The sequence below is a fragment of the Eremothecium gossypii genome, chromosome V, assembly GCF_000091025.4.
Source record: "Eremothecium gossypii ATCC 10895 chromosome V, complete sequence".
NCBI lineage: Eukaryota > Fungi > Ascomycota > Saccharomycetes > Saccharomycetales > Saccharomycetaceae > Eremothecium > Eremothecium gossypii.
This window is the reverse complement of record NC_005786.2, coordinates 1,062,006-1,080,961: the sequence shown is the minus strand read 5'-3', so window position 1 is coordinate 1,080,961 and position 18,956 is coordinate 1,062,006. Positions and strand designations below refer to the sequence as shown.

Genomic DNA, 18,956 nt, shown 5'->3' with positions numbered 1-18,956 from the left:
GAAGACTGCATTAACTGTATTGCCTCTGTTTAGATGTAAAAGCACTTTTTGACAACATAAATTTGACAATGCGTGAAAGACGTGCAGTTTTTGCGTGATCCAAACTAATAATGAAAGTAAGAGACACACTAAACAGTAACACAAGTGTCAGCGTATATTACTCCAACCTACTTCCTTATATATATACTGTACCTCGCCCCAATCGTCATTACCGCGGTCTTCCTCGGTGCAAATGACTTTGAGATGATGGGCGGCCAGCAGGTCCCATAGTAGCCGCCGTTCCGTGGCGTACTGTGCTCGAATTGGGATCTCCAGATACAGCGTGCCCGCCGGTGCAAGAAAACGGGCGACGGTTTGTACCAGCAGCTGCGGATGGTTGGGCGAGTAGATCGGGTCTGCGACAAAAATAGCGTCGAACTGGAGCTCGCCATGTTCGTGCAGGAAGCTGGTGGGATCGCTCCAATCAAGTACGGATGCGCGGACGTTGGTAAGATTGTTCAGGGCAAGGTTGTGGCGTAGGTTCGGGACAATTTCGGGAAGGTCCGTCACGAATACATCGTCCGCGTCAATGTTCGCCAGCGCATACGCTATGCCGACCAGGCCCGTGCCAGCACCTAGTTCTAGAACGCGTTTTTTGCCGGTAAAGCCGGCTACTCGACGGGATAGAAGCAGAGAGGCACCCCAAGTCTTCAGCCCAAGGTTATCGCTGGTCAAGGCAGGCTCATGAAGCACTATGGGCCGGGCCACGCCGTCGACTAGAAACTGACGAGTTATTGCGGGCTGCGCGGTACGACCACAGCGCTCAGATATGCGTAGTGCTGTCTGTTTAAGTATTTCGTCCTTTAGCGGATGGTCCACAACCTCGTAATGCGATAGCACTGAGAGGTAGTATCGCAGTAGCTCTCCGTTGTAATGCAACAACAATACAGGAATCTTGGAGCATATCTGCTCTTCTGTTGAAAGAGAGCCACTGCCCCACTTGCGGTAGTACTGGAGGGCCGCGTCCAGCAGCGGACCGGCCACATGTTTCTCCTCAGCGACTAGTTGCCAGGCCTTCGATTCATCACCAACAAAATTCACCTGCGCGGTAGGTTGCAGGAGCAGCAGCACTGCAAGGACAGCGGAGGGGTCTGCGTATTGTATATGTGGAAGGTCCAGAACTGTTATATGCCCAGTGTCCGTCGCGCCGTTGTCCTCAGCTTTCAAGCCCTCACTTTCAGGTAAAGCGTCTGCCACCAACGGCTCCAAAGGGTCCTTCCTGCTAGGTGGTATGGTTTGAGGAGCGCTGCTGAGGAAGTCCAGCGGGTCGAAGCACTCCATAGCTGCACTTGCACTTGTGATGTATTGATCGTTGGCAAGAGCAGGTAATGCCAACTCTTTTCTGCCCGAGAAATAATATATTACATAATCATCTACACTTCAAGAGCGTCCACAGCGGATATGAACTCGTTCAGCGCTTTCTGAGCACGTCCAGAACTAATGCTCTCTTCAACCACTGCAACCGCGTGCTTCCAATCACGGCTTCCCTCGCTCAGGCAGTAGAGTGTTGCTGCGTTGAGTAGAATGTAGTCGTAGATCGAGTCACCTTTTGAGCGATTGCCGCTAAGGACGTCCAGAAGAACGAGCGCATTCTCTGTAGGGCCCTGCGAGGCACACTGGGAGAGCTCGTGCTCTTGGAGACCAAACATCGCGGGCTCAATAATGAAGGTGTCAATCGAACCGGTTTCGGCCGCGTAATGCCATACAGTTGTCTTCCCCGTAGGCGCAACCTCGTCGAGGCCGACATGGCCCCAGACCACGAAAGTCTCACAGTCCTTGTACATGAGCGAGGCGGCGCGCGCATACTCGGGCCCCAGATGCTCACTGAACACACCCAGCACACGGCGGTTCACACAGCCCATTGGGTGCAACAGAGGCCCCAAAACGTTGAAGATCGTCGGCACAGAAAGCAGTTTGCGGATCGGCGCGACCAGTCGCATCGCCTCATGAAAGTTCGGTGCTAGCAGAAACAGAAAGGTGTTTTTGCGGCACAGCGCGGGGACTGTCGCGCTCGTCACCTTCCAGCTGTCGCATCCCAGCATGCGCACCAGGTCGCCGGATCCGCTGTCAGAGGTCGACGCTTTCCCGCCGTGCTTATACACGCGCAGCCCCGGGATCCCTGCGGCTACGATTGCCGCTGACGTTGAGACGTTGAACGTGTTCTGCCCGTCGCCGCCCGTGCCTACGACATCGAGCACCCGCTCCTTCGAGCCGCCTCTAACCGCGTCATCAGCCACCAGATCTGAGTATTGCAAAACGGCGCGCGCCGCCTGCGCAATGTACTCGGCTTTGTGGTCGAGCCCGCTTGCCCGCAGTGCAGTCAGGAAGCTCGCGAACTCTACCCCGAACTCCAGCGAGATCGTCCCCTCGCGCACAACCTGTGCTAGCGCCCCCTCCAGTGCCACAAACAGCTCCTCGGGCGACAGTTGCGGCGGCGAGCGCAGCAACTGCTTTGTATACTTCACAAGAGCTCCCATCTGGCAGTTCGTAGCAGTCCGTAGCAGTTGTAACCCGTAGCCTGCCCACCTCTCCGCTTAAGAGTTGCTAGTTTTGCTTACGTAATGACCGTGAGTCACCGCCGTGCTGAGCGATACGCTTCCGTCGCGCGGTGGCTGCTACGTGGGAAATCTACCGGGTGGCGCTGTTGCTTTGTGTCTACTGGCGCCTTTGCCACTGTTGGCGTTGCAAATCGCCTGAATTAGCGCCGGGATGGCCCTTTGTGATTATACGGAGTATGAGTCTCCAGTTGCGGCATATTCCTCTGGATTATGTCCGCGTCGCACGCAAAATCTCGCGCTAAGCGGGCGAACGCAGCCGCCGAGAGTTAGCCGCCGGCCGGGCTGTGCGGCGGAATCGCGTGGCACGACCCGCGACGCACGATCTCCGGCACGTGATGGTCCGAACGGTTACCCGGCTATCGCGTAAGGCGGCTTCCAAAGGACAACCCATCCGGCCAGAAAAAGCGGATGGCAAAGGACTCTTGTATCTAAACAATATCTTAACACTCGATACCTCAGACGCAAGGGCAACAGTGCAATAGGTGTGTTTGGTAACTTCAATTCAGGAGAAATGTTGAATAGATCGGATGGGTCACTTGTTGGTATTTCTAACTTGCCAAACCAGCGGTACAAGATTGTCTCCAATAAGGGAGGTGTGTTCACTTTAATGTGCTGCGGCGAGTCCGGTCTCGGCAAAACGACTTTCATAAACACGTTGTTCCAGACGACGCTTAGCCCGCTGGAGAATCAGAATCGGAGGCAGCAGCCGATCCGCAAGACGGCGGAGGTGAACGTGATCCGGGCTATGCTCGAGGAAAAGAACTTTTCGTTGAGGGTGAACGTAATCGACACGCCGGGCTTTGGCGACAACGTGAACAACAACAAGTCATGGCAGACCATCATCGACTTTATCGACGACCAGCATGACTCGTACATGCGGCAGGAGCAGCAGCCCTATCGGTCGGTCAAGTTCGACCTACGGGTCCACGCCGTATTGTACTTCATTCGCCCGACCGGCCACGGCTTGAAGCCGTTGGACATAGAGACCATGAAGCGCATCTCGACCCGGGCGAACTTGATACCTGTCATTGCGAAGGCGGACACACTAACCGCCAAGGAGCTACAGGATTTTAAGGTGCGTATCAGGCAGGTGATTGAGGCGCAGGACATCTGCATTTTCACCCCCCCTCTTGACGAGGCGGACCAGGACGATCCTGCCGCAATGGAGCATGCCAGACAGCTAGTACAGTCGATGCCATTTGCTGTCATCGGCTCAGAAAAGAAGTTTGACAACGGATCGGGCTCCCTTGTGGCGGCAAGAAAGTACCCATGGGGTTTGGTGGAGGTGGAGAACGATGCACACTGCGACTTCCGGAAGTTGCGCTCCTTGTTGTTGAGAACCAACTTGCTCGATTTGATCTTGACTACCGAGGAGCTGCACTACGAAACTTACAGGCGGTTGCGTCTTGAAGGTAACTCGGCGGCTGCAGAAGAGAAGGACGGCACTCTGCCCCACCCTGCCCCAGCAAGGAAACTATCTCACAATCCAAAATTTAAGGAGGAGGAGAATGCATTGAAGAAGTACTTTACTGACCAGGTGAAGGCGGAAGAGCAGCGTTTCAGACAATGGGAACAAAACATTGTTAGTGAGCGGATTAGGCTCAATGGGGACCTGGAGGAGGTTCAGGCCAAGGTTAAGAAGCTGGAGGAGCAGGTCAGAGCATTGCAACTAAGAAAGCACTAGCAAACTAAAACCCAAAAAAAAATCGATGTTGAATTAGAAACTAACCTTATACGCACTACCTTTTTTATGGTTTACAGCAGATCGCAATGTTGAAGATATACAGCGATACTACTTTATTTTTATTGCAGAAAAGAATCGCCTAGATAGCCATACTATATCATTGAATTATATAATACCGTATCATCTTCAGTAGTGGAACCAACTAGAAATGACAGATCAGCAAGAAGATTCTACCGCCCGGCTGCTCTGGTGTTGCACTTCGTGTTGCCACCCACCAGGGCTATTTCCAGGACACGTAAAGATGCAGCCGTGCCATTACAGGTATTGTCGGAAAGCGGGAACCCCGCGTCAAAGCCACGCAACCATGCCTGCTGCCCTGGTTATGGGCTGCACGACCGGCAGAACGAAGGAACAGAAGGCTGCAATGCGCTCATTCATCATCACTATCTACCAACGCGCTCCTACCGCGTCTGTTGCCTATCCTATCGCTATCTGAGTATTCTGCCTCATCAGAATCCACCTCCTCCTGCACGCGGGAGTGCCGCCCATCCTGCTGTGCACCACGAGCGCCGTTCTCGTTGCCGCTGCTGTAGCTTTCATAATCCGAGTCGCTGTTCTCTCCCTCGCTGCTGCTGGCGCGGCCTTCATTCACCTCCTCCACCGCGTCAAACCAGTCGCTGTACACGTCTACTGGCTGAGACAGCGCATTTATCCGGGTTTGAAACTGTTGCCCACATACTTTGCATGATAATGAGCCTATGCTATTCTTCTTGTCTAGTGTGCAGGTAATCGATTTTTCGTGGTTACAGAACAAACAGTTGAATGCACTATCCAGTTTTAACGTTACTTTCTTTACTGGCGTTCTAGATGACTTCTTCCGTTTACCCATTATGCTGCGACCGACTAAGGTAACTTGTAGATCTGATTTGGTAGATGAACCTGGCGGGAATCTTCCGTCGATTTCAGTCTTCACCAAGCAACCCAAATTTCAAAATTCTTATCCGTCACCTTGTACGGCGAATATCAAACCTCAGATCGAGCCAGCGGCGCGCTCAGTCCTGATACAGGCGTTTAGTGGAAGGCCTCAGATCTACAAGCTAGCTAGTGGTTGCCCTGTAAGAGCATATAGGGCGCTACACTTTAAGGGGAATGTATCACGTGACATATAGCTATGAACGAAAGTTTCTTTTTGGGATCTTGCGCAAAAATTTTAAAGCTCATCGCCTACTCGATGGCCGCTTAGGACAGAGTTACTACTAGGGGCACTACAGAACTCAGCCAATCTAGCTCCCTACCTGCGGCAATGTCGAAGTCAACCGCCTCCAAACCCCGGAAAGGCAGAACCAGCACCGGTTCAAACCCCAAGAACTCTGCAGCTGCGGCTAAGAAGGGGAAGCCAAGCTCATCGAAAAAGCAGCGCGACGCTGCGACGACTGGCACAGAGGCCCCTGCTGAGAGCCAGCAGACAGTGGAAGCTCAGCCCGCTGCTCTTGAGTTACGTATTACACAGGCAGTACAGGAACTGACGAAGTACGTGAGCTCGAAGACCACGCCAGAGTCGGTGCTTATCGACGATAGCGAACTAACGGGGCAGTTGCAGCTCATCGCTACGAGCGTGCGCGCGTACAGCAAGCCAGGCAACCTGAAGCCAACGCTCCTTGCTGTGAAGCACTCGCTATTCAAGCCTTGGAAGAAGGCAAGCGCTACTGCTGTCAAAGACTTTAAAGTACTGCTAATTATGCGCGACCAAGACATGGACAAGGTCTCTGACGACGCGCTATACGAGTCAATCGAGCAAGCGCACGGTATCTGCATTGACAAGGTAATCTCTGGGCACGACCTAAAGACCACGTACAAGGCGTTCGAGAAGCGCCGCGCGCTGCTCTCGGAGTTTTCGCTGGTGCTTGCCGACGACGCCATCGTGTCCGCTTTGCCAAAGCTGCTTGGCTCGAAGGCCTACGAAAAGATCCAGACGACCCCCGTACCTATTCGCACCGGGAAAGCTGGTGTCTTCAGCATGACCACGCTGGCTAATAGCGTCCGTCGCATCTTCAACGAGCGTCTGCCCGTGCTACTTCCTTCCGGTGTAACGCTCAACGTACACATTGGGCATCTGGACTGGTTTACTCCGGAGGAGCTGACTGCCAACGTTGCGTCGCTGGCCTCTCAGCTGATTGCGGCACACCCCATCCGCTCGCTTTACCTGAAGTCCAACAACTCCCCCGCCCTCCCACTCTACTACAGCCCTGCTGCCCTGCAGGATGCGACTGCTGCTGCGGCCGCCGCCCATGTTGCTGGCTCGTCTGGTACCGTCTCCATTGACGGCGTCGATTTGCCTCTGTCGTCCTTTGACCGTGCTCTAGCCCAGATTGCGAACCCAGACGAGCTGCCTGTTGTCTTCGCAAAGCAGATTGCGCGCGCCAAGCGCTCGCAGGAAAACCTGCCCGAATTGGGCTCTGCAAACAAGCGCAGCAAACAGTGATCTATTTACGTACGTTTTTGTTTATATTTGTAACATACTCACGGCACTGACACTCCGGCTGTCTATACGCATCTCTGCGGCGCCGATTCACGTTATGTCAGCATCGGTGTTGTGGTCTCCGGGTAACCTTGCGACGTTTCTCCGTCGCCGCCGATACACCGGGTCCGCTTCACAGCTCACCAACCACAAAGATACGATTCAATACCCATCCTATAGTAGCAGAAGCGCAGTGTTTTCATTAATTGTTCTATGTATATATATATGGTAGTGGATCGGATATCAATATATGTATGCATATACAGTGTAGGTGTACTACAAAAGCGGGAAGGTGAATCTTAACAGTGTGACGGTTTTTAATCATCAGTTCAGTCTCTATAGTTGGAGCCCTTGGACTTGTCTCGACATCGGTAACGTATACACGAACGCAAAGCAGAGGAGCGCCACAATGAACATGAATTTGGATGATATAATAGAATCATTTAAGTCGCGGGTCAATAGGTTGTCACAAGACTGGGACACGCTCGTGTCGACAAGCTTGAGCGCACCGGAAGAAGAGTTGAAGCTCTTGAAAACAAAGCTTGACCTTGTGCAGGAGCAGAACTCCGCGATTATTGTGGACCTCGACCAGATCAAGAAGGTGTTGAACCTCGACGACGACGCGTCCAACAACGTGTTCACGTTGTTGAACACAGCGGGCGACGGCCTTAGCGACGCGGCAACGAGCGCCCTCACTGCTAATGAAATGGTAGCTGCGGCAATTAACGAGCACCATGGACAGGTACATCACCACCACCACCACCACCACCAGCCACCGAACACGCCCCAGAGCGAAACTTCGTCAAACTCCAACCACGCAACTGCGGGGTTGGACATCGCTAGTTTGGCCTTCGATCACGATATCCAGGCGCTAAAGAGACGCAGGACGTCTTCAGACTGCAGCGCAGGTGTTTCAATTGCTAAGGTAGGAATCGAGGAGGACGACGAAGACGTTGTTGCGATGCAGAAGGAGCGCGCCACCCTCGCACACATGCAACAGCGCCACACACATAGGCACATTTCTACCCGCCGTTCATTGCCTGCGTCACATCTACAGGAGATTGAGGACTACGAGTTGCAGATGATTGATTCCCCAAAGGACGTGAATGAGTTGTACCGTGAATTTGACACTAGTTTAAAATTACAGATTATGGAATTTGAAAAAAGGTACGGTAAAGGACAGCTCTCCAGAATACCAAAAATCAGGACCTATCAGAGGAGGCGGGCTTTGGTTAGTGAAATTGATAGATATGCAAGGTTTACCAATAAGTCCACGGAGGAGGCAATACAGTTTTTCGATGATATACGGATGGAGAAGAACAAGACCGTGGCTTGGTTGTATAATAATTTGGGCAAGATTTTGGCAGAATACAATATAGTGTGAAGTTGGAGATATAAATGGGGGAGTAAAATATAAAATAATGGTACAGCTCAACAGTATTCAGTATAATGTAATTGTTAATGCAATTATATTTCTTACTCGCATGAACCTGACTGTTAGGTTTTGATTAATAGATACGCACACACAAAAAACCGCCAGATTGGCATACACTTAGGTTCATGCAAAGCACATCACAAGCACTGATCCGATGTATACACTCACCGATTTATACAAAAAAGCACAAACACAACTCACACAATATAACTCTCGCAGCTTTCACGTACTAATATACAAGCAAACATACACAAAAGGCATGCGATTAACCAACTTAATTTATTGCATTACTAATTTAAATATTAATGTGAAAAGTTCATTTTTTAGAAGTTTTAATAATATTTTTACTTCAACACTCCAGCGGAATTTTCATATTTATATATTGATGCACATCAGTCATGGTTGTGTCTCTCGCTGGCTGAGGCAAATTGATGCACCTACTACAAAGTTCAAAGAGTTTGGGGATCTCACATGAGAAATATATGCATTAGAAAACATCCTCAGATGTTCTCAAATTTGCGGCTTTAACCAGTTCTTCCCAGCTACAGTTGAAAACTGCGTACGATTGACAGACACTCATGACAATCAGGGCGCATGTTATTCCGTACCAGAGGCCCTTCACACCAAGGTCACAGTGGAAGGAAAGGAAGTAAGACATGGGTATACCAATGCAGTAAAATGCAAAAACATTGATAAAGCCACCAATCTTTTGTTGGCCTTGGCCACGTAGACATCCTGCAGTAGATGCATTGAAGGAGTCGAAAATCTGCATAACTGCCAGTATCGGTAGAGTGGTTTCGATGAGCATAATCACTTCGGGCTCATTAGAAAAGATATGTGCCAAGTTAGACCGGAAAACGAATATCGCTAACATGCTTGTCAAAGAGACCCCGAATGATAATAATAAGGAGACCTTACATGTTATAATACAGGAGCGGTACAAAGAAGCTCCGATAAAGTTAGCAACTCGAGTTGAGGTCGAAATGGAAATTGAAAACGGAATCTGATACGCCAGTGAAGCTATGGTTGCGATGATAGACTGCGCAGCGAGTGCATTGACACTAATATGCGAGGCAAAGATCGTGAGAATTTCGAACCCCAGGAACTCCGCTTCTACCATAATAATCCCTGGTAGTGCAAGGCCAAGCATTTTATCGTAGTTTTTAAAAATCTGGTGTGGTTTGATCCATCCGGTCCAGCATTTTCGGGGCTGGATCTCGCTTTTGGTAAATATCGTGTACAGTAGCAGACCAAGTACCATCAACCAGTAGTTGAGAACCACACTGACAGGCGCGCCTAGGTATCCGATACCTACCTTCGAATTCCATACGAGGAGGTAGTTCAGGAAGGCGTTTGCGGGTGCGCAGAAAAGAAGGACAATAGTCGATGCATGGAATATGCCCTGACATTGTAAGTATCTCTTACCACATTCGAACAGAATAAAGGCAGGAAGCCCTGCCGCGACTATGCGCAGATACTTCGCTGCAAAGAGACAGAGTTCCGGGTCTGAGACCAAGTAGCCCAGTACTTGCTCAGAATAGCATACCCAGAGCCATACTACCGGCGCAAAAACCAGTAGCGAGATGATGCAACAGCGTTGAAGTAGCAAGCCAACTAGTGTATAATTTCTAGCACCATAGGCTTGGGAACAGAGTGTGTCTAGGCAGGTACAGAGACCCTGTATAGCGGCAAAACCAGTTATATTTGCGGTCATAGAACCCAGAGTGATACCCCCGAGTTCTTTCGTGCCAAGGTGAGAGACAGAAAAGACAGAAGCAAGAGAGAGCGAGTTCTGAAGAATAAAGGTCGCAACTAGTGGTAGCGCATTCTTGGTCAGGACTGTGGATTCCCGTTTGTAAGATGTTGTAATGGTCTTGCCGGACTCGATAGCATGCTCCCACGCGCTCATAACATTTTGTGCTTCCTGTTCAGAGAGCAATGCGCCGTTACCTGAACCGCATTCGCTTGCCACTAACGAAATTGCGCAGTCGCTCCCGTGCCGCGCATCGTAGAGTTTATTGTCGATTAGCAGCTCGCGCTCCTGCTCAAGCAGTGATTGCTGCATCGAAAGCGTGCGCCGATGCGACGGCGTCCCAAATGGTGTCAGGTCTGACTCATCGTGGCCACCATGCGCCTGCATGGGTACATAACGTCCGTTGCATTGTTCCAAATCGCCGAGTAGGTTTGTTACTTCATCTTCCGCAGCCGTTGTGGTCTTGGCACCAATGTAGTCTCGTGGCTGAAATAGTCCACCTTTCCCAATACTGTTTGAATAGACAACAGAAGAGCGCTGCTCATCTGCTGTGTGCGTGAATTGCTTCGTCATGGCCAATTCGCACGCCCGCAGAGGTGCCGACTACCTCTTTCTTTCCTGCGATCAAGCGATGTTTCAGCACTCGACTGATAAGTCAAATACTTCTCACAACCGGACGTGCAACACCGATAATGCTTCTCACAAAAAGGATGGAAATACCACAGAGCTGGGCTTCTATCTAACTATGAGCGCGCTGTAGACTCTTGTGTAGAGTGTTGGCGCTGCAGTTATCTTACCTGCGAAGCCGCTCCATCGCCTCATCATTTACTCCCAACGTTTCTTTTTGAAGCCGTTATGGTGATCACGTGACACAGGTGTCGCAACCCGCACAATCTCAGAATGTGACCAGAGCATTCCCGCCGCAACCACGCCAGTGAGTGATGCTGAGCCCTGCGCACCCACGACCACCGCAGGCTTGTGCGCAGCGCACATTGTGCTGAAAACATTCTGCGCTGAAAATTTGAGATCAGCACTCCGCATCCATCCTGCGACAACCTCTGGGCAATGTATCAGCGCGCGACCCACGGCCTGAAGCGCACGAATCCTGCGCCGACTGACCCGGCCAAGCGGCCCAAGCTCAAGCAGGGCACCCTAAGTTTCCTTTACGATGCCAAGAAGAAGGCCGCTGCCGTCGCCGCCCCAGCCCGCCTCCCCGTCGGCAATGCCCCCGAGAGACGGCTGCCAGCGGCCGCCGGCCTTCCTGCGCTGCGCAGCGCGCTGTTCGACTCACAGGGCTCCTTCGAGGAAGCCACGGACGACGCGTACATTACGAGCATGCTGCACGAAAAGCCCGTGCACAATTTTAAAACACTTTCGCGTTCGTCCAGCGTGCTGGCTCCGGCCGAAAATGGGCAACGCCTGGCGTCACACGGCGTGCGCAAGCCGCCCAGTGGCACCAGCGCTCCGGCCGTGGACAGCCCACCGCCAAGAAGAATTGCTGGTGTGCGTTCCCACAATCCTGTGCCTGAGAGCACGGCTGCACGTGAGGTGCCACCGTTTACTGTGGCTCGGCGGCTGAAGCCGGTAGCTACCCATCGCGTGGCCCCGGCGCGGTCTCCTTCTGTTTCTAGCGCAGTTGTACTCAGCAAGGAACAAGAAGCAGTGCGCGATATTATAGTGCATGACCGTCTGAACGTATTTTACACCGGAAGCGCCGGCACCGGTAAATCGGTGTTGTTGCGGGAGCTGATCCGGACATTACGTGCGAAGTACGGTACAGTGGCGGTAGCGGTTACGGCGTCGACGGGCTTAGCCGCCGTGAACATCGGCGGCATGACCGTGAACCGCTTTTCAGGCATTGGCATCGGCAGCGGGTCGTTGGAGGCGCTAGCGGCTAGGGCCAAGAAGAAGAGGGAGGTTTACGAGAGGTGGAAGCGAACGCGCGTCCTGATCATTGATGAGGTGTCGATGGTCGACGCGCGTTTCCTAGACAAGCTGGACTACGTGGCGCGGCAGCTGCGAGGCAAGCCGGATGCCGTGTTCGGCGGGATCCAGCTCGTGTTCACGGGCGACTTTTTTCAGCTGCCCCCGGTAACGGATCGCTCAGCGGGCAACGAGGGGCCCCTGTTTTGCTTCGAGAGTCGCGCTTGGCAACAGGGCATCCAGAAGACGTTATGCCTGAGCCAGGTGTTTCGGCAGCAGGATACGGAGCTCGTGGACTTGCTGAATGCTATTCGATTCGGGGAGGTGACGCCGCAGGTGGCGGCGCAGATGCGCCAGTTTGAGCGCGAGGTGGTGTACGGCGACGGAATCGAGCCCACGGAACTATTTCCGACGAGACGCGAGGTGGAGCAGGCCAATCGGAGGCGGTTGGAGCGGCTGCCCGGGTTCGGGATGACGTTCGAGGCGTACGACTCGGGCAACGTCGGCGGCCGGTTCAGCTCATACTTCGATGCGGTGATGGCGGAGCGCACGCTGGCGTTGAAGGAGGGGGCGCAGGTGATGATGCTCAAGAACAAGGACGACCAGCTTGTCAACGGCTCGGTCGGACGCGTGCTATTTTTCACGACGGCCGCGCTGTGGGGTCGCGTGGAGCGCGAGCACATGCACGCATTGGAGGACCCGGAGTTTGTCCTCGACATGCGTCTGGTATGCCAGGCCATTGGCATCTCCGAGAGCGCGCGATCCCCTGAGCTCCTACAAGCCATTGCCGCGCGCCCCGCCTTGCGGCGCCCCCACTTGCAGGAGTTCCTGTCGCGCGCGCCGCACGAACCGCGGGACGGACTATTGCCGGTGGTGCGCTTTGTTGTAGCAGGTCGCGCACGCTTCGAGCTCGTCCAGCGTGAGGAGTTCCCCGTCGAGGTGCCAGCCGGCCCGCACGCAGCGGGTGATGCCTCTCGGCTACAAGTGCCGCTCGTGCCTTGCTGGGCGCTCTCCATCCACAAGGCACAAGGTCAGACGATTCCTCGGTTGAAGGTGGATCTGCGCCGCACGTTCGAGGCCGGACAGGCGTACGTCGCACTGTCGCGAGCCGTGTCCAAAGACCATCTTCAGATTATCAACTTCGACCCCAAGAAAATTAAGGCCGACCCCAAGGTCAAGCAGTTCTACCACACGCTGGAGCTCTTGCCCACTGCATAGCTTTTTCAGGCGTGGCATCTTGCCGTCTATTTTTAGCCTCCAAACCGTCTCTTCAACCGCTCGTCCATACACCTTTAATCGTCTTCTAATTGGTGCTCGTTACGTACCTTACAATTGCCTGGTAACGCTCAGTCCGCGTATCACTGATGCGCTGCCGTTTCACATCTGCCCCTATTCTGGCACCCACCGTCGTCTCGGCAGTTTTATTTTTAGCATAGCGTATATGTGTTCCTATCTTGAAATGCTGTCGCTCTCTGTCACCGCAGAAAATACAGGTGCTTCGAACGCAAGTACTGTCAGCAAGGCACAGTCGGCACCGCAATCTCTGCGTAGCAGCTGTCAGAGGAAGGAAACGTCTGTCCCACGGACGTCACACTCCACTGTGGCTAAAGATAGTGAATCTGCAATCCATCGCAGGCGGCCTGCAACCTTGACGCAACGCACACCGGGTGTAGCTGCTGCAGTATAAAATAGCACGGCAGAGCACTCAGCAATCGCCGTTAGCTTTCGCATCTCACTAGTGGCTTAGTTTATCTTCACGTGATATACTAGGCGAATAAAAAACTTGAGCTAGCACCGCCGTCAAGGTCACAGGTGCATGTGCATAGGTTTGTCACACAACTACATCGGGCTCACGGGCGCACGACGTGAACGACGGAGAACGAAACAGCAAGATGTCGGACGCAGTGGAGCGTCATACATTCAAGGTGTTCACCCAGGACTTCATGGTGGACAAGAGGTTCCAGCTAATCAAAGAGATAGGCTATGGCGCGTACGGGATTGTGTGCTCAGCCCGGTTCATGGAGTCGGTGGAAGACACAACAGTCGCCATCAAGAAAGTGACGAACGTGTTCTCGAAAGCTCTACTCTGCAAACGGTCGCTAAGGGAGCTGAAGCTGCTGCGGCACTTTCGGGGGCATAAGAATATCACGTGCCTCTACGACATGGATATCGTGCTGCTTCCAGATGGCTCCTTTAACGGGCTGTATCTATACGAGGAATTGATGGAATGTGATATGCACCAGATCATCAAGTCCGGGCAGCCGCTGACGGATGCGCACTACCAGAGCTTCGTCTACCAGATTTTATGCGGCCTCAAGTATATCCACTCTGCGGACGTGCTCCATCGAGATTTGAAGCCAGGAAACCTACTTGTGAATGCTGATTGTCAACTCAAGATATGTGATTTTGGTCTAGCTCGGGGATATAGCGAAAACCCCATCGAAAACGACCAGTTCCTGACGGAATATGTTGCCACGCGGTGGTATCGCGCGCCAGAAATAATGTTGAGTTACCAGGGCTACACCCGCGCGATAGATGTGTGGTCCTGTGGTTGTGTTCTAGCAGAATTATTAGGCGGAAGGCCGATCTTCAAAGGGAAGGACTACGTTGATCAGCTGAACAGAATCCTTCAGGTGCTTGGTACTCCACCAGAAGAGACGCTAAAACGCATAGGTTCCAAAAACGTACAGGATTACATTCATCAACTAGGGTACATTCCAAAGGTGCCCTTCGAGCGGCTGTATCCCAATGCCAATCCAGATGCGGCGGATTTGTTGGAACGTATGTTGGCCCTCGATCCTAAGACACGGATTACCGTTGACGAAGCTCTGGAGCACCCATATCTGTCAATCTGGCATGATCCAAGCGATGAGCCAGTGTGCTGCAAGAAGTTCGACTTTAGTTTTGAAAGTGTGAATGAGATGGAAGAACTGAAGCGGATGGTCATTGAAGAAGTAAAGGACTTTAGAAGGTTTGTTAGACAGCCCAATATAAGGGACACGTCGCTGCAGGAACAGGAGGAACAACAACCACAACAACCACAACAACCACAACAACCACAACCAGAACAGCCCCAACATCAGCGGCAGCATCAGCAAGCACAGGCACAAGCACAGGCACAAGCGCATGAGCAGCAACAGCAACACCACCGTACACAGTATCAGCGGTCGGGTGCTGTGCAACGTCAACCACAAACGGTGGAACATGGACAACATTTACAACACCGCAGCGGACACCATAGCGAGCATCTCCAGCGAGCACATGGCCAGCAGGAACAGTACTTACCTAAAAAAGACGATTCCAGGGCTTTTCAATCCCGTCCAGTGGGTACGTCCATCTCTGACAGCAGAAGCTCATACGAGGAGCATGATTATGTACAGCAAATGATGTTTGCTCATTCTCCTACTTTAGCCCACGATTCTTTCATCGGGATTCATTCAGAAAACCTCCCCGAACACAATACAGACTTCCCCCCACGACCACAAGAGAATATGTTAGCATCTCCCATGGGATTTTCGGATGGTACACATTCTAATGCGGAATTTGGCGACTTCCTTGATCTGGAGAAAGAATTGGAATTTGGTTTGGATAGAAAAATTTGACTATAGTTTCCGTAAGTACTTCGTTATTTATTTCACTTTACTCCCGCGTCGAACATGGCGTCATACCGGCTGTCCCAAGTAATATTTAAAAATGTGACTTTTTCAGCATCGTCCCAGTATGACAAAGGGACTAACTTTTCAAGCTGCCGTATATTGCCTCCAGTTCGAGTTCGTCAATAATATCAAGGGCAATATCTTCCCCAGTCTGCTGTTGGTGAAGTTCTTCCAGCGTATGAACACGTTGTATGCCCTCATTTACTGCAAAGTTCCAGTACTTTAATTCTGATTTACGGGTGATAATGCGCACCACACCACCATTGAAACAGCTTACCATTGGGTAATACCCCAATCTGCCGTTATTGGTGTACTTGTTTTTCAATATGCTATTTCTGTCCGTCCCGCGCGAGGGTATGGCTTCGGAATGAAACTTCCAGTGATTCATGTAAAACTTTTCATTATAGTTGAGTTCGCTAAATGGCGGCAGAAAAGGCTGTAGCCCTTCAAATGCATTCCCCAGTTCTTTGCCATTTAGAAATACCTTCAGATAGGAGCCCTTCAGCTGGTAGAAATCGGCACGCCTCCGGTTATCCGAAGTATAGTATTCAGGTTTAGTCGTTCTCACATAATCTGTCGACTCAAAAAAAAGCTGATTCTTGTATCGAATCGCAATATGGTCGCGGATAATGTTCTTAGGATCGTGGTTGCGCAAGAGCGCTTTTTGGAATTCCTTGTTTGTGCTTTTGTTCCGTTTCTTCGCAAACTCGGAATTCCCGGGGGTTACCGAAAGTGCCTGTACCTTATAGCTCGTATATTCCATAGCTTGTTCGTATTGCTCATCAAAGCTTGGTAGCATGAGAAGTAACCCAATGCGGTCGCCGGGTTTAAGTCGCGTTGGCGGTAACACCTGCGACAGTTTCCCATCGTGTACGGATTCCAGCTGGTTATCGCGGATCCCATACCCATAGAAGTCACAACCAACCGGAGTATCCAATGAGCATTCCCGCCGGCCAATGCCAAACCGGACATGGGGTGTCGAGTTCAGCGCCTGCTGATGATTTTTCTTTTCGTCCTCGCCCTCCCCTGCTGCAGATGCGCCTCCCGCAAGCAGCTCTATCTCCCAGTATACCATGCCTTCCTTTAGACATACGTCGCAGCGGCCGCTGCGCCAGCCACAGCTCGCGGGCACGCTCACACAGTCGTTTGACCCTGCCTCCATTGCCAGCATGTCAGACCTGTCCATGGTGTTGATCCCCGAGCACTCATATGGATACTCGCTCGTGCAGTACTTCATCTGCGTGAGAAGCGGGTTCGGCGCACATGGTTGGTAAATGAAATGCCGTTTGTTCAGAGGCGTATCTTCTGTAGTCAGGAACTCCCGCCCGTCCAACGAATGGGAAACGACAAATTGCGGGAACGCGGGCCTTGCCGCATCAGAGTTTGTATAAACAAGATCGCCCTCCTGGTAAGATATAACTGGGGCACTCATCGCACACTTTACCCACGCGGCTTGTACTGATCTCTCTGAGCTTGCCGACGCCCTGAACTTTCTGCCTGTTGCAAGCCATCACGTGACAAAATATTACATATCACGTGTTACAAGCAGAACCAGTCTGAGTACGGTTATGCATTGGTCCATAATCTGCGCGTGAGGGTCCGCCTGCCCGCTACTTTGTACTCAATGTCCCACTTGTGCACTTTTCTTTCGTGTCCTGCGGCAGGAGTCACCCGCCCCAATAGTTATGCTGTCTTAGCCGCCTAGCTACGTTGGCGTACACACGTAGCGAGCACCAACAGTTTGGTAGATCAAGCCTTACCTAGCTCTGTGACTCAACCATTCAGTCATAGTTCTGTTTTTCTGCTAGTGGTCTGGTAGTGTACTCTTGCGAGAATGGCTATGAGTCACTTTTTTTGATTCATGTGATAAGCTTGTTCGGAGTATATAAACATCCCTTACGCGTTTCGTTTGGAAGATCTCTCACATCCGGAAGCAAGATGGCACGCGGAAAGGTTTGCTTGGCATACTCAGGAGGCCTGGACACTTCGGTGATCCTCGCCTGGTTACTGGAGCAGGGTTATGAAGTTGTAGCGTTTATGGCTAATGTTGGGCAAGAGGAAGATTTCCAGGCTGCGGAAGAGAAGGCATTGAAGATAGGAGCATCCAAGTTTGTGTGCGTTGACTGCCGTGAGCAGTTCGTGACGGATGTCTTGTTTCCTGCGGTGCAGGTGAACGCGGTGTACGAAGATGTTTATCTACTGGGGACGTCGCTTGCACGGCCCGTGATTGCCAAGGCACAGATTGACATCGCGGAGCAGGAGCATTGTTTTGCGGTCGCTCACGGATGCACTGGGAAGGGCAACGATCAGATCCGGTTTGAGCTTGCGTTCTACGCGCTGAAGCCAGACGTCCAGGTTATCGCGCCATGGCGGGACCCTGCGTTTTTCGACCGGTTTGCAGGTAGAAATGACTTGCTAGAGTATGCGGCAGAGAAACAGATACCTGTTGCGCAGACCAAGGCCAAACCGTGGTCTACCGACGAGAACGAGGCGCATATATCGTACGAGGCTGGAATTTTGGAGGATCCCGATGTCACACCACCGGCAGACATGTGGAAGCTCACGACAGACCCGCTTCAAGCACCAAGTGAGCCTGAGGACGTGACGTTGGTGTTCAAGGAGGGTGTCCCCACTCAGATGATTTACAAGGATGGAGAGGCGAGCAAACCGTTGGATATTTTTCTTGCGGCTTCCAAAGTGGCGCGTAGAAACGGCGTTGGCAGAATCGACATCGTGGAAAACCGTTACATCAACCTGAAGTCGCGTGGCTGCTACGAACAGGCACCACTGACACTCCTGCGCCGGGCCCACGTGGATCTCGAGGGTCTCACCCTGGACAAAGAAGTTCGGCATTTGCGTGACCAATTTGTTACGCCGACTTACTCTCGCCTCCTCTACAATGGCTCCTACTTTTCTCCGGAATGCGAGTATATCCGTAGCATGATTAAGCCATCCCAAATTACGGTAAATGGCCAGGTTCGCTTGAGACTTTACAAGGGTAATGTCATTGTGTTGGGCAGGTCCTCGGAAACTGAGAACTTGTATGATGCGACGGAGTCCTCCATGGACGAATTGACCGGATTCCAGCCGACTGATACCACTGGTTTCATCGCTATTCAAGCAATTCGCATGAAAAAGTACGGTCAATCCAAGAAGGACAAAGGTGAATCCCTGACTTTGTAAATTCTATTTACATTCCGAAGTAGCCAATCAGATCAATAGAACGGCGCGTAAATCAGCGACTAATACTTGCGGCTAGATGAGTATCCATCCGTCGTCATCTGATGGCGTGACTCAGTTGAGGCTGGCGCAGACTTTACTTGCCTAAATTAAAGTAGTCTTCCTCCCCCCGAGGAAACGGCGCTATGAAATCCTCCAAAAAGGCTTTTT

General features: G+C 51.9%; 11 protein-coding genes across 11 annotated transcripts; 6 read left to right on the top strand and 5 right to left on the bottom strand.

Moving 5' to 3' along the window:
• Positions 1-147: 147 nt before the first annotated feature.
• On the bottom strand, positions 148-1,320 carry EFM2 (S-adenosylmethionine-dependent methyltransferase; the record flags this gene model as incomplete). The annotated part of the gene is made up of 1 exon (NM_210451.1): positions 148-1,320. One exon carries the CDS (start codon positions 1,318-1,320, stop codon positions 148-150), a length of 1,173 nt encoding a protein of 390 aa, NP_985097.1.
• A 92-nt stretch (positions 1,321-1,412) lies between these two features.
• Positions 1,413-2,516, bottom strand: TRP4 (anthranilate phosphoribosyltransferase; the record flags this gene model as incomplete). Its single annotated transcript, NM_210450.1, has 1 exon — positions 1,413-2,516. One exon carries the CDS (start codon positions 2,514-2,516, stop codon positions 1,413-1,415), a length of 1,104 nt encoding a protein of 367 aa, NP_985096.1.
• Positions 2,517-3,108: 592 nt separating this feature from the next.
• CDC12 (septin CDC12) lies at positions 3,109-4,281 on the top strand (the record flags this gene model as incomplete). Its single annotated transcript, NM_210449.1, has 1 exon — positions 3,109-4,281. The coding sequence occupies one exon, from the start codon at positions 3,109-3,111 to the stop codon at positions 4,279-4,281; it is 1,173 nt and encodes a 390-aa protein (NP_985095.1).
• A 430-nt stretch (positions 4,282-4,711) lies between these two features.
• ELF1 (Elf1p) lies at positions 4,712-5,170 on the bottom strand (the record flags this gene model as incomplete). Its single annotated transcript, NM_210448.1, has 1 exon — positions 4,712-5,170. One exon carries the CDS (start codon positions 5,168-5,170, stop codon positions 4,712-4,714), a length of 459 nt encoding a protein of 152 aa, NP_985094.1.
• A 414-nt stretch (positions 5,171-5,584) lies between these two features.
• CIC1 (Cic1p) lies at positions 5,585-6,763 on the top strand (the record flags this gene model as incomplete). The annotated part of the gene is made up of 1 exon (NM_210447.2): positions 5,585-6,763. The coding sequence occupies one exon, from the start codon at positions 5,585-5,587 to the stop codon at positions 6,761-6,763; it is 1,179 nt and encodes a 392-aa protein (NP_985093.2).
• Positions 6,764-7,208: 445 nt separating this feature from the next.
• On the top strand, positions 7,209-8,183 carry AGOS_AER235C (transcription activator GCR1-like domain-containing protein; the record flags this gene model as incomplete). The annotated part of the gene is made up of 1 exon (NM_210446.1): positions 7,209-8,183. One exon carries the CDS (start codon positions 7,209-7,211, stop codon positions 8,181-8,183), a length of 975 nt encoding a protein of 324 aa, NP_985092.1.
• A 538-nt stretch (positions 8,184-8,721) lies between these two features.
• Positions 8,722-10,560, bottom strand: AGOS_AER234W (MATE family efflux transporter; the record flags this gene model as incomplete). Its single annotated transcript, NM_210445.2, has 1 exon — positions 8,722-10,560. One exon carries the CDS (start codon positions 10,558-10,560, stop codon positions 8,722-8,724), a length of 1,839 nt encoding a protein of 612 aa, NP_985091.2.
• A 492-nt stretch (positions 10,561-11,052) lies between these two features.
• RRM3 (DNA helicase) lies at positions 11,053-13,128 on the top strand (the record flags this gene model as incomplete). Its single annotated transcript, NM_210444.1, has 1 exon — positions 11,053-13,128. The coding sequence occupies one exon, from the start codon at positions 11,053-11,055 to the stop codon at positions 13,126-13,128; it is 2,076 nt and encodes a 691-aa protein (NP_985090.1).
• Positions 13,129-13,802: 674 nt separating this feature from the next.
• Positions 13,803-15,512, top strand: AGOS_AER232C (mitogen-activated protein kinase; the record flags this gene model as incomplete). The annotated part of the gene is made up of 1 exon (NM_210443.2): positions 13,803-15,512. The coding sequence occupies one exon, from the start codon at positions 13,803-13,805 to the stop codon at positions 15,510-15,512; it is 1,710 nt and encodes a 569-aa protein (NP_985089.2).
• A 130-nt stretch (positions 15,513-15,642) lies between these two features.
• On the bottom strand, positions 15,643-16,998 carry BRE2 (Bre2p; the record flags this gene model as incomplete). The annotated part of the gene is made up of 1 exon (NM_210442.1): positions 15,643-16,998. The coding sequence occupies one exon, from the start codon at positions 16,996-16,998 to the stop codon at positions 15,643-15,645; it is 1,356 nt and encodes a 451-aa protein (NP_985088.1).
• A 506-nt stretch (positions 16,999-17,504) lies between these two features.
• ARG1 (argininosuccinate synthase) lies at positions 17,505-18,749 on the top strand (the record flags this gene model as incomplete). The annotated part of the gene is made up of 1 exon (NM_210441.2): positions 17,505-18,749. One exon carries the CDS (start codon positions 17,505-17,507, stop codon positions 18,747-18,749), a length of 1,245 nt encoding a protein of 414 aa, NP_985087.2.
• Positions 18,750-18,956: the final 207 nt, after the last annotated feature.